This window comes from Amblyomma maculatum, chromosome 1 (genome assembly GCF_055883805.1).
Source record: "Amblyomma maculatum isolate TAMU_Amacu chromosome 1, ASM5588380v1, whole genome shotgun sequence".
Taxonomy (NCBI): domain Eukaryota; kingdom Metazoa; phylum Arthropoda; class Arachnida; order Ixodida; family Ixodidae; genus Amblyomma; species Amblyomma maculatum.
Window position 1 is genome coordinate 395,679,645 of NC_139344.1, and position 14,346 is coordinate 395,693,990.

General features: G+C 41.3%; 1 protein-coding gene across 2 annotated transcripts; it reads right to left on the bottom strand.

Moving 5' to 3' along the window:
• Positions 1-495: 495 nt before the first annotated feature.
• On the bottom strand, positions 496-14,227 carry LOC146208633 (B-cell receptor-associated protein 31). Of its 2 annotated transcripts, XM_084595540.1 has the most exons (9): positions 14,097-14,227; positions 13,395-13,500; positions 13,129-13,229; positions 9,165-9,324; positions 8,305-8,419; positions 6,862-6,882; positions 5,625-5,724; positions 3,158-3,261; positions 496-1,188 (listed from the first exon to the last, which is right to left on the bottom strand). In XM_084595540.1, exons 2-9 carry the CDS (start codon positions 13,484-13,486, stop codon positions 1,144-1,146), a joined length of 738 nt encoding a protein of 245 aa, XP_084451666.1. In that variant the 5' UTR covers positions 13,487-13,500; positions 14,097-14,227; the 3' UTR covers positions 496-1,143. The 2 variants fall into 2 exon arrangements, with proteins under 2 accessions (XP_084451666.1, XP_084451676.1); XM_084595550.1 differs by lacking the exon at positions 6,862-6,882.
• Positions 14,228-14,346: the final 119 nt, after the last annotated feature.

Consider the following 14,346-nt stretch of genomic DNA (forward strand, 5'->3'; position numbering starts at 1 on the left):
TCGCGCATAGTTTCCTGTCATCTGGAGAAAGTTGCTACTACCATAGGAAAAACTGTTCTAGACTTTTTTGTGGTACCCTACGTTAGGAAAGCGAAACAGGGCGTGCTGGAGAAAAAAAAAAATAGTCCCCCCCCCCCCCCCTCCTCCTTCTCGAAGTATTTAGGATAGGAGCACTGGCATTTTTGCACTCAGACTCCTAGTCCTATGAAATGTGGACTGGATCCAACCTTTGGCATAGCATCTAAATGCCACAGCCACCAAGCTGCCGTAATTAAGTGGTAACTCCATAACCAAGAGAAAGATGGGGTGAACCTTTTGGAAGAAGTGGCGCTTTGTTTTGAAGACTTCTTTTTCTTTTTTGAAAGCATTAGCAAATAATTGCACTGCATCAGAATGAGTGTTGTCGGAGCTCTGTAAAACAGGCTTTCATTGCGTGCCGATATTGCGCATCCATTCCACTGAGGAAAGTAGAGCTCAATAATGATACTGAGCAAGCAGAGTGAACTGACTTTTATTTGATTCAAGGCAGAAATGAAACATGCCAAGAGAAAGCTGTAACCAAACATTTTTGCACATTGTATACATACAGCAATAGTAACTCTTCCCTCATTAGAGCGTACAGTAGCGGTCTAGGAACACATGCCTGAAGCCGTACTAGTCTTGATATAGGGAAAATGGTCGTTTTAAGAAATGGTGAGCTCCAGTACATTGCAACTTGCTTAGAATCCTGCATTACAGGTGCTATATATTTGAACGATTCATCATATTTGTTAACACAGGTATAAAAATGAGTAAGACCGGTCCTCTGGAAAAGAGGCTGTGCTGTATACATAGATATATGTATAAAAAACAAAAAGCCGTGAGGAGATTATTGTACAACGTGCAATGTAATCAAATAAAATTAACTGCTCACTCTCAAAAGCGATGCCAAACACACAACCACCAGAACAAGGGGAGTCCCACTTACAAGCGCAGCACTCAAACTAGCACACAACACATGCACGCACACTTCCACGTCCAGACAGTGCATTTCCGGCATGCTGTCTCTTGGAAAAAATTTTCGGTGCAAGGAAGAAATGAGAGAATGGTGCAGTTGTCATTCGAGCGGCATGTATCACTGTTTAAGATCGTTTTCGCCGTTTCCTAGTTGTCCTTCTTGTTTGATGGCTCACCACCTGCAGCTGCCGCCTGGAAATAAAATAAAACACAAATATGATAGAGCAAATAGGAAGACTAAAAGCAAAAAACGAAAAAACAATCATAAGGACAATTATGATACTCCCTAATGCAAAATTTGAGCGCAGCTATTTCAGATGTTTTTGCGACATATTGAGGCAAAGAATTTGAGCGGCGCTGTATGTGCAGTTACAAAGCACTTACAAGTTACAAGCGCAGATAGGCAGCATGGCAAGCAACGAGAAATAGCTTGAAAAACTCTGAGGAAGCTACACTCCCATCCCTCCTAACTCCCTAATTACCCAAACAGTGGCTGAGAGCCATCCCTTCAATCAAATTAAGGGCTTCATTTTCCACAAGCATAAGAGAATTGCTAAGAAGAAGAGGCATGAGCGTGGCTCTTCTATTCACTGAAAACTATCAAGCTGTTAATGCAAACCTTGTGAAGGTTACAGGATAAAAAGTTTGCCAATAACAAGACCCTCTGCCCCGGTACTCTACATTCACAAAGAAAAAAAAAAGCTAATTTTATTTTGCATATTATTAAAATTTTGCATATTATTAAAATGAACTCGCATCTTGCTGCATTATTTTGCGACATCCATACCTAAAATTTAATGACAGGCATTCCCCCCCTTAAAAAAAAAAATTTCATACAGCTAGAAAGAAACAATGCGTGTGCATAAAACAAAATGTCGAAACCATAGTTCTGCAGTAGGTGCATCTGGCCACACAGGAAGTTTGTGAATACTCGAGGCTTGTTGTCGTTATTTAATCATTAAGCAGTGGACTGATGACAACCCATCATCAATCACTGTAGCAGGAAGGATAAGAATGAAACCATGGAAAAGGGAGGGCAAAGAGTCAAGTGGGGAGATAAGATTAGGAGGAAATTTTGTGGGGCAGAGCTAAATGGAAGTTGACGAAAGAGCAGCTTCCTGCCTTGCAGTAGATGTAAACCAAACCACCAATGACGGTGCAGACACTTAACGATAGATAAATGAAACACTGTTGTATGCATGGGTGCTGTTGAGGCAGCTGCAGCATCATGTATTGTTCTGCTCAAAGACGGCAATAATTTTTTTTTTTTTTTTTAAAGAGTAGCCTGCAATACATTGCCAGTAGCATGTATTTGAACTGCAGTGGCACAGACCTGAGCAAAAAATTTAAGGGCGGACATGGGTTTTAAAATTAATGTTGTTATTTATTGCCCGATGTTTATAAAACCGCACAGAATTGTTCAGTTTTGCTGCCGATTTCAAATATGTAAGAATTTTCCTCCTAGGGCAACTAATTGTAGGGGTATTAGAAAATTAATGCTATCGTCTGCTCTAACAACAGGAAATGAAATGCGAATAAGAAATATATATTTAATATACAGGAAATATATATATATATATATATATATATATTAATATATATTTAATATATATTTAATATATATTTAATATATATTTAATATACTATAGAGTGTAAGGAATGCAACGTTGGAAGCAGTTTTAAAACTGAGCTAGTACTAGAAATTTAGCGGCCCACTGAACTTGGCACTCACAGCCATGGCAATTATGTAAGAATTTCAAGATAAAATTTTACAAGTGAAAATAAAAAATGTGCTTCCAACATTGCATTCCTTACCCTTTATAGTATCTACCTGTATATTAAAAATTAATTTACGATGAGCATTTTTTTCCTTATTGCTTGAGCAGACAATAGCAATAATTATCTAATACCTCTAGAACTATTTGCCCTAGAAGGAAGATGTTTGCAAATTTGAAATCAGCAGAAAAAACTAAACTGAACAATTCTGTGAAATCTCATCAAATCTGGACAGTAAATAACGAAATTAGTTTTAAAGCCCATGCCCCAGCAGCAGCACGCACGTTTACATTTTTAAATCTGTGCAAGCAAACAGAAACCAACATGTTTCACATTCAGAGGTAAAGGCCCGCCTGACACAACACAAATCCAGAGCGACCCATACCTGCTGTGCCTTGGAGTGTTCCTCGCAGAGTCTCTCGTACTCCTTGCTCAGGTTCTCTGCCTGAAGCTTCACGGCATCCCGATCCTTGGTCAGGTGGGACACATCTGTGGAGATGCAGAAATGCTCTTAGGTTAGCAGTTATCTAGGCAAGCTTTAGTGTTAAGAACAGAAAGAAAAATAACATAGCCCAGACAGAATGCAAAGAGTGGGGGCAGACTTATATGGCCAGTTGCTGATGATTAATTTAAGTGAACTGCAAAAGCTGCACCCAGCATATCTCATGCGCATCTGCATTTTTTTTTTTTTGCAATCGAGCAATCGTACACTGCATGACCCAAATGCATTAGAACAAAACCAAAAAAATCCTTACAGAACACTGAGAGGAGAATCTAAAAAGCATCTTATTTGCCTTCCAGTGGTGCATGGTTAGTGCTCCAAATTCCGGTGAGGGCGCATGACGATTCTGTAAAACCTGTTCAGCTACCTGCTAAAAGAAATAGCACCAACTGACAACAGTTACTACAGGGCCTGTCACACTAGCGCGACACGATGCCGACCTGACAACCCGACAATGATATCGAAGGTGCCTGCGGCCGACCAAGCTGTCACACTAGGCCGACGACGACACCAACACGACCAAAAACCGAATGTCTTCCCAGTGTGACAGGCTTTGAGGCCGGGGACACCGAAAAAACCAGTTTGCCGACTGTCGGTGACCGAGTCTTCCAGAGATCAGCTGCCGAGCAAAAAATTCCTCGAAACGCAAAGCCGACTCAGTACACCACGTCGATGGCGAATACCTTTCAGCGCTAATATACATAAAAAAGTAGAATCATTGCATAATCCCTGACCAAAGCACGACCGTGAGCTGGCAAAATACTTGGGGCCACCGAATGCGTGTGAAATATCAACAGCAGCGTTTTCCTTTCGGGGCAAGTGAATCGGGGCGCATAGATTTGCGACGCGCGTCTGACCATGAGCAATCTTTCCGCGCTTCCGAACTGCAGAGAATAGTGCAAAATGAACACAGTATGTGACAAAGAAATGATGAAAAGAAGTGATTATTTTCCTGAAGGCAGTAGAGCTGCCGATCCTCCTGCGCACTTCGATCGTTGTGTTTACAGTCATAACGTCTACTCGCTACTTTGCAAGCCAATTTCGATGCTACGTTACGCATCACGCAATAAATTTTTCTTCCATAATTCAATGTGTTTCAAGAATTGTATGCGCAAAAAAGCGCAGAACTTATGTTTAAACTTTACAACAGAACCAACAGCAGCCGTGGTCCCGTGGCCGGTTCTGTGAAATACGCCTAAGGTTTTACGAAATCCGCCAAAGGTTTTACGCACTGCACGGCATGATTCAAACTATCTGCAGTTTACTCTCAGCAAGCTGGACAGTTAGTTAAGTGGTAAACGCTACTACTGCCTTCGCGACTTTCACACTGCAAGACAGCATATCAGCTAAAATCATGCCTCAACCTCTGAAAGCTCCGGTTAAGCCTAACTTTTGTGGACCAGTGGTTAGCGCAGCTAGCTCTCTTACAGGAGGTCGTAAGTTCGATCCCACGGGTAGAGATCTTTTTTTTTCTTTTTTTTTTTCTGCTTTTAAAATACTGTCTCTTATTCGCCAAGGACAGCTTTTATTTTTCGAATACTGCCGTTTTGATCCGGAAACCACAGCCGTAAAATACTGGGCAGTACTCAGCCTTCGTCCATAATCACGGAAGTGCTTGCTATGGTACGATCGAATTTATGAAAGGATTAAAAATAAAGCGTCCCTTCATTTTATGAGAACAAACCAAGTAAAATAAAAACGGGAGTAGGTGTAGAAAGGAGAATCTCGCATGGCAGAAAAAATAAAAGGATTAAGAAAAGGAATAGTATAATGACACGAGAAGAGACTGGGAATGGGTGGGCCTAGTCGGTGGGGAGTGTCTCGCTAGTGTGACATAGGAGTTGGGTGACCGTCGGCCGACAACCGGCTTGCGAGCGACGCGGCGCCGACACTGACTGTCAGCAGACTGTTTCCGTCAGTGCAGTGTGACACAGACACAGACATTAGGAAGACGCTCTGTTGGCAGACCAAATCGGCACCGTGTCGTGCTAGTGTGACAGGCCCTTAAGGTTATTAAACTGAAAATGCACGCTTTATACAGTACTCAAAGGAAAAGCAGAAAAAAAAAGAGCAATGGCGTAAAATTCAAAGCAATGAAACAATGAAAGATTAGAATTTTCAGAGGCAGTTCCTAAAGGGGCCATTTCCTACATGTTTAATCGATAGCAACACAAATCAGAGTCTGAGTAAGGTTGCTGCTGCAAAGGGCATGGCTACTTATCTCCTCTGAGAAATGACCTTTTGGACTCTAGGCCCACTCTCGGTAACAGACCAGCACTTCTTTTTCCTCCTTTTTCTGGAGAGCTCAAGGGCGCACAATTTGAGGCTAGCTCAGCTGATGCAAAGTTACCTTTGCGGGCCTTTTCCAGCTCAGTCTTCAGCTCGTCAAGCTGCTTCTCCAGGGTCTCAGTCTTGACATTGCCCTCGTTCTGCTTCGAGTTGTCGCTCTTCTGCAGATAAACAGAGAGAAAAATAAGGAACAGTGACCAAATTTAAGGTTTTACAAAAGTCACAGAAGCAAGGTGACAGGTAGAGAAATGCATACACCCTCCGGAAGAATGGGGCAAAAGCTTTACTCACAGTTCTCAACCTTCAATCTCTGAGTCGCTCAATACACGTAATCTATATCCACAGACAAACCATGTAGCCTAGAGTTAACTTGGATGGAAATATTTGCTGGTGTCACCCATAATAATAAAATAAATCAGTACAACACTCGTGAGCTAACAAACAAATGCTGAAAGCCAAAGAAGTACAGAAGACTGGTTAATTCATGAACAGATTTAACCAAACCAGATCACAATTTTCCTCTGGAACATGCAGTCGGCATTGCATGATTTCGATTACATGGTGCTCATGAATGCGCCAAAATCTCAACACCCGAACGTTTTTTGAATTTTGCCTGCATCCAAATGCATGCACTGCAGTTAGGCTTAAGCCTACTAACTTGCGTTTGGTAACTAAATGTCCCAGGCACCAAGCCACCGGTTGAAAGGTGTTCATAAAATTTTAGTCCACATTAATTACTCTGAACCGAAATTGATATACAAATTACACATATCTGAGATTACGTTACCAAATACTACCCAGAAACTATAGAGAACTCCATTTTCAGAGTTCGATAAGAAGGTGCTCTCGCTTGTGTATGCATTGCTAAACGAAGAAGGATGCAATAGCAGCGCAGCAGCAGGTACGACCATAATGTGAACAGATGATGCACAAACGAATTTCCTGATATGTGTCGAACAGATATCACAGCACCAGTCCCTATAACACGAACTAATATGCACAGAGCAGCCAAAGAGTGCAAAGCAACACAGTAAAAAATAGACAAAGGTGCATTTAGCCCATTTTGCCCGATATATTTACACGATCCCAAGTATATAAGATTGTATGCTACGCGCAGATCTGTACAGCAAACATAACATTGTAACCAAACCATAGCGTTCCAGACATTTAGTTTGTCTCAAACACTGCATGTACCCGTGATGACAACCCAAAGTGGGGAGTGTTGCCAGTGTCAATCAGGAATACTCCCTTCCTTCCGAAAACCACCATGCAGAATCAGCAAGACAGTGTGTACTTACTTCAACTTCGTCAGCCCGCCGCTGTAAAATATATGCAAGACCTGATGCAAGCAGTGCTCTCAAACAAGTAAAAAATAATGCGAGGAAGGGAACCATGACACAAGTCATGGCATGAACTGAAATATACCACATCATTGCCATGCTTAAACTGTTTGGTGCATCTCCGTTTTACCACCCGGTTTTCTTTTTTTTTTTTTTCTTTTTTAGTTAGCCTGATTGAACAAAGTGATCTGCACATTGCCAATCCTGACTGCATGTGCGCAGACACTTCTCTTGAAGAGGCGCAACTCTGGACAACTCCATCTAATAGTTTTTTTTTTTTTTTCTTGCTAAGTTTCCAACCCTGCTGATGTGTTTGTCTGGCAGCAGAAAAAGCATGGGTTGCTGGGAAATGTTCATTCAAGAACTTTTCTGCCATTCGAGTCAAGCTTGTTTCGATTATTTGGTAACGTCCACATCAAAAAGAACTCCGCGGCCACTGTTTCGAAATGAATACTTGTGTAGCCTAGCTACGGAGATCGGTACCCAAAAAACTGTCAAAGAATCACAGTTTACTCAAGAAACCAGCTAGTGGTGGCGACACCCGTACTGCACTTTTACTTACAAAAGCTGTTTTCTGTGAATGCAGCACCCCTGAAATTCAGAATGCGGTAATTATTGGCACTGGTGAACTTCAATTTGTTGTTAGTGTCCCAAGAAGGAATCAATGAAAGAACATGGCTGCATTGGACAGAAGAACTAAGACTTCTCGCATGCCAGCCGAACTACTCCACCGAGCGGTTTACTTCCCTCTGCATGCGTTGGAAGGATGGCTTGGTTTACAAGATTTATTGTCCCAAAGCAACTCAGGCTAAGAGAGACGCCAAAATTTTAAAAATTGGGCACTTTTTGTGACTCCCGAGCAGCTAAGGACACACTCATTGCTACTTTGCAGTTGCCCCCCCCCCCCCCCTCATTCCATTCAAATTCATGATGTTGGCAAAAGCTGTCTAAAAATTTGTGCACATCACCTTTCGTTTTCCTTTTTATTTAATAAAATAACTTGCCTGACAGGAGTGCAGCACACTTGGGGGGGAACGGCCAACAGTGGTCATATCTGTCCTATTTTTCTTCCTTTTTAATGAGTTTTCTGTGAAAGCAGCCTATGCTACTCAAATCAGAAAAGGGTAATCCATTAATCTAGGGGCAATCTCTTATTATTCTCCACATCTTAAATGAACTCAAAATCAAGCATTTCAAATTCTATATTAAAAATAAAGCTGTCTCACTAACTTTTGAAATGAAATCTATGTAAGGCCAGTTACATGTTGCCAGCTACATCAGCAATTAGAAGAAACGTGTCAAAGGTAATACAGTGCAATGGTTGATTAAATAGAGCAGCTGCAGTGTAGGTGAAGTCAAAACCGAAAATGAAAGGAAGAAGAAGAAATAAGAAAAGCCAACCTTCAAAAGATTCTGGGCAGCTTCAGTGGCCGACTGTGCTTGCTTCATGGATGCTTCGTTGACAGCCAGAAGGACAGCCTGAGCGCAGATCAGGGTGACCAGTCTACGGATTACACTGAGGGACAAGAAGAGTTGCATCAGCGAGTGTTGCTGGCTCAGAACATCGCAAGGCGGAAGGAGAGGCATAATTTCAATTGCTCTCCTTTAAAGAAGGCCCTAAAACAATACTTCCGGCCCTTGCATACATTTATACCAAATCCGTTCCAATTCCCTTAAAGAAATGGCTCTCGTCTCAAGCTACTGCTTTTGTTGCATCAGTAAGGATGAAGGGCCATCACAGGCACAGCACAGGAGAGAAGTGTCTCCAGAAGCGTACATACACGAAGAGTTAAATATAAAGTTGTACCACGATTAGCTCAACAATAACAACTTGGGAAGTTCTCCACTGGGCTTCACTTGCAACCTTAACCACTGAGTTTGAAGTTTAGCTGCTCTGCATAAACAACAGGGCCTGTGGATTCCTACAGGGAAAGATCTACAGTGTGCAGTACAAAAAAAGCATCAATCAGAATCACTGCAGTAGCATGAAAGGTCTTTGCACGCAATGTCCTTATAATGAATACAGTACGAAAACATGCAACGAAAATGAGAAATAAGTGGCTTTTACAAAGAAGTTGCAAGTGACTAAGGGTAACTGCAATGCACTACACCACTGTGGCTCGCATAAAATAGAGGAAATACGTGAGGCAGGTTCAACACACGCGAGTGACAACAGCAGCACTGCCACTACAGTGGCCGAAGGAAGAGGATTTTGCTCACACTGACAAGCAAGCAACTCAACTGACAAGCAAGGAACTCACAGCCAGAGAAAGAGCGAGAAGCCTGCAATGTAGAAGTTGCGCTGAGCCCGGAACATCTTCATGCTCTGCTGCATTTCAACATCCAGGTTGCCGTGGTGGTGGTACTCTGACTGTGCCTCATCACGGTGGGCTCCATACTTGCGCATCTCACGGATAGAGTCTGCAGAAAAAAAGACCGCCACTTACGATCTCCTTTGCAATGTTCACTGAAGCTAAACTGAAGACAAACCCACCCTACTTTTACTATTTGTAACAATCGAGGCTTTAGCTCTTTTTGGCTATGATAATGTTGGTCTGGCAGCAACAGACAATTGAATTATTGCTTGTTTATTTATTTAAATACCATAAAAGCCCAAGTGGGCATTAAATGGGGGGCATAAAAATAGCACAATACATAACCTTGACATGTATTAGTTAACAAATGCAGTTAAGAATTATACATACAGATCGAAGTACACAGCATTACATTCACTAATGGATACTTAGGTTCAGAGAACAGCACATAATGTTTAAGAATGCAATAGTGAAAACAATATTACAGTCAACATAGACAACCAAGGTGCCCTGAAAGCTTTATTTGAAATTGTGATAAAGTAGTTTCAGTAGCTATATCACTCGGTAATGAGTTTCTTTTTTATATATATATATATATATATATATATATATATATATATATATATATATATATATATATATGTAACAGTAGGGATGTGGTTTGATATTTTAGCGCTTGTGTGAATATTGGCTGCACTTTGTAGGGATGATCAGTCCGGGATGATATATATATAAATATGGTGGGCAGGAGCGATGCAATCAGCTGTGAATGGGCAGTCGCCGTAATATAAGGAATGAAAGAACGGTAAACGAGAGAACTTGGATCGAGTGACAAGGTCGGGAATATTAAGTGATTGTTCTAGATTAGACACACTGATATGGTGAGTATGACGAAAGGATGAATCTGGCAGCTTTATTTTGTACAAACTCAAGACGGTTAATTAATGAAACGCTGCTTGGATTCCATATTATGGAGGCATACTCTAAAGCTGACCTTATCAGAGTAGTGTACGCATGAAGCTTTGTCTCGGAGTTGGCAAGGTATAAACCACATTTAACGAGAATCAGTTTTCGAAATGCTTTGTTTGTGATGTGGTCTATATGGGCGCTCCAGCTTAAATCAGCAATGAAAAAAAAACCCGAAGGTACCTGAAGCAATTTGTTCTTTCAACTAAACTGCCATTAATTGTGCATACATTAAAAGGCGTATTAATGCGCGTGGAAAAGGTCATCAGCTTGGTTTTTTTCATATTAATTTCCATCTGCCATATCTGACACCACTCATTTAGATGCCTTAGCTGCGTCAGTGGGGTCAACTATATTTTTATAAATCATGCAATCATCAGCGAAGAGTCATACGTTAGGTGATATATTAGATGCTACGTCCTTAATATAAATTAAAAATGGAACAGGCCCTAAAACTGATCTCTGTGGAACTCCGAATATGACGTATGAACTGTTGAAGCTCCTCACGTCTAAACCAAAAATGACCTGTGACTATGACCGTGAAGTGAATGGTGGTGTGAAGGGATCACAGTTGAAAAGAAGCCTTGTATTTTTATTTCATTTGCTAGGTTCAACAGCTCCATTTTTTTTGCTGTTTGTACAATTTTTCATCAATACAATGCAATCATCTTTTGATAAAAGCCAACTTTAATTTGTCCCCACTTTCTGTTTAACCTTACGAGCATTTGTTTCCAGCGAGACTGGGTCACCATTGCAAAAGATGGCTCAGAACAAAGCGGGCAACACTCGAATGGGCCCGAAACACCTGCTGATCACGAGAAGCACTGTAGAATCGGTAGAGCGGCTTGCGAGCAATGTTGCGAAAAATTTTTTCCTATAAGCACCACAACAGTGAAGAACTCAACTGCACAAAAATTATCGGATGACCATCAGAAATAAAGCTTGCCTCAACACAATTTAAAAAAAAAGAAATTAGGATCTCAGATGTATGAGCCCTTTAATCTCTGCACATTGGTTGACGCTACTTTAACAATGTCATGGTATTAGCTATCCAAACCATGTAATGGCTCAGAGGTTTTCATTACCATATTGCATTGTATAATGCAAAAAAATGCAATCGCATAGAAGATGCTATTAACACTTCTGCGCAGATTGACATGTGCAGATTCCGTTCCGGCCTGGCAAAAGCAACAGCAAGACACAGAAAGCCTAGCATACTATACACATAGGCAATACCAGCATCAAATGGAACACACAGACAACATGAGAAAATCAGAGCTGAAAGAGGCTTGATGCTCGGGCAGCTGATTTTCACTTTGGTGGTGTGATGACTGTTCCTTGGAAATTTTAATGAGACTTCTTTTCCTTCTCCAGCATCTGATATTGCTATTTCGTTTTTGCACTTCAGTTATCTCATTCGTAATCCATTTGATGCTTATAGTACATTTTGCCACTGAAGGTGTTTCGGCAAGCAGAATTTAGTAACATTGACAACATGTCCGCACACATAACAAGAGAGCAGTTGCTGCAGTAAGGACTACGACTTGCAGCAACTGAATTTTTTTTCCACACAAGTGTCTCCCTGCAGACTGCTTTTATACCTGCAGTACGCTTAGCCTGCCAACAGCGTCCAATGCTTTTACATTATTTGACATTCTAGAAGCTTCTTGCAAGCCAAATAGATTGCAAGGTCTAGCCACGCTCATTTTACAGTATTTCCACAGAATGGTCAAAAATACTGTCACAGGCAGGCAAGCCGCCAGGCACAACTACACCTCGGAAAAATGGGCATACAAGAAAAAAAAAAAACAATTCTTGAAAGGTAAGGAGAGATCAATTTTCCACTCAAGAGTCAGTTTATCGTTTACATGCTACTTGAGAACCATGCTGCCAGGTTTTTCACTTGAAGCTTGCCATTGCCATCAATGACGTAACACACATAATAAATGCTAGCAATCGTGCACGGGTAGGTACCACAATGACTAAACTTACAACTACGTTACTAACACAAGCTCAATGGCATCAGCTTTGCTCGCATCAGTGACTTCACGAGTATCTTACAACTTGTCCACTTAATTCATAGCTTACTAAACTAAGCCCAACCACAATGCTAAGCTACAAGCTAATCTGGACTCTCATTATTTACATATGTAAAAATACATTCATGCTAAAAGACAGGTTTCACTGTGATCTTTCCTTAACAACTTTCAGGTACTCATTGAACTTTTAGTAATTACAGTATGGGCATGATCACAATACAGCGATGCAGGTTTAAAAAAAAAACCATAGCCTTAACGACTTTCAGATACTTGCTGGACTTTTTGTAATTACAGTATGGGTGTGATCACAATGCAGTGTACAGTGATGCAGAACTGCCGACATAACACAAGTGCAATGCGTCCATAACATTACATTTTTGTTACACTGCCCAAGTGGCACCGCTTAAGCAGACCTTTGAAGTCACATGTCAACCCAAAGTAAGTTTTGCAAGTTTAGTATTTATTGCTACACCTTAATGTTAGTAATGTTCACTGATAGTGAGTGTGGACATCCAGCATTAGCTCTCAATGGCATAAAGAAGCTGAAGCATTTCATGCCGTTTGCCTTGTTGCTGCTACAGGGGAACAGTACAAAACTAAACTCTAGTGTGTGGTGCTGCCTTCTTGCACGCCTATGGCTGTGCAAGTGCTCATACCTTATGTAGCCTTCCAAAGAAATGCCTAGTGAAGCATAGAGTAGTATCTGAAATGACCGACACACACTATTTTAATGATGCAAAAAATTTAACTAGCTTTAAGATAAGGAAATGCATAGAAAATGTATTGCCTCTGGAACTAGCAATACATGTCAGTTCGCACTAGAGGGCCCAGGCACATATTTACGGTGACAGGCCAGGTGTCATCTACTGGCAACGGGCAAGGTTGAAGACAGGTTGAAGACTTACCAAAGAAGAAGAGGACGAGGACAACTATCATGACTGTGAAGTATATATCCGCTTGTGCGCCGAGGCTTTTGAAGAATCGTGATTTGAATATTTTGTTCCATCTTGTAAGAAAGAATAGAGGTGAGGAGGAAACGGTACAAGTGATAAGTTTCTAAGCATGAAAGGTCAAGGCGTTGTCATCGTTCTTATTTTTTTTTCCCCTCTCAGCATGCAAAAATATCATTAATCTACTCTACATAAAAGGCTGCAGGAAAATTAAAACTTACGATCTCGGCGAGATGAACGGGATCATGAGAAGCAGAACTACGGCAATTTCGGCATAAAGAAAAGCCGCTACTATTGTCCACTGAATACTCATTGTTTCTTTTTCCGCTGGAAGGGAAAAAGGAAGGGAGAAAGATTTCAGTTCACAGTGAATTATTTCCCGCAGTCTCGGCGCTCTGCGAGACAGCCGGCATTTGCATGCGCCGCGATGCAACACATTCCTGAGCATATCAGCTCCCCCACCCTCTTGCGCCGATTAAAACTAAAGGGCAATAATTAACAAATGACACACTACTCAAGGCAGTTTTGTCATTATGTAATGCATCGGCAAAGTAAATAAATCCCAGACGCTGCCAATGACGTGTTAAAATAAAACAAACAAGAGGAAACTGCGTGACCCAGCGTGACCGGCAGGCCAGAACAAGGAAACACAAGCTAAGAAAAGTCCAAACGACTTAAGTTAGTACCTGTTGCTCCCCCTTAAGTTTCTAAATGTTGCTACTTCGGATGATGAAAACTACGTATCTGTTATGACGCAAAACTTCCAACACTTCACCGGCTAAAAATGCTCATTACCCCTGCGCATTCTTTTATGATAACCGGTCATCCATGCGCAAATATCTGACAGCGGTTGTAGTATTAAAGCCCAAATGAAAAAGGAGTATTCGCTTTAGATGCAATGTTCAGCAAAAAGAGTAACTCACGCTATCGAGGACGATAAACAGTAAACAGTGAATCACGCTCACACCGTCTCACCAGCGACTGTGATCGTGTCCCCTCCCTGCTCCGACCGCTCCGACAACCCAAAACAGGTAACTCGACCCCAGTAGTCAGCAGAGTCCAGACAACCACGAGCAATCGCGCACAAGAATGTGACTTTGTAATTTTGTATATAAATATAAAAATATAATTATAAAAATGAAAATAGACACAATTTTTTGAATTTCGATAAAT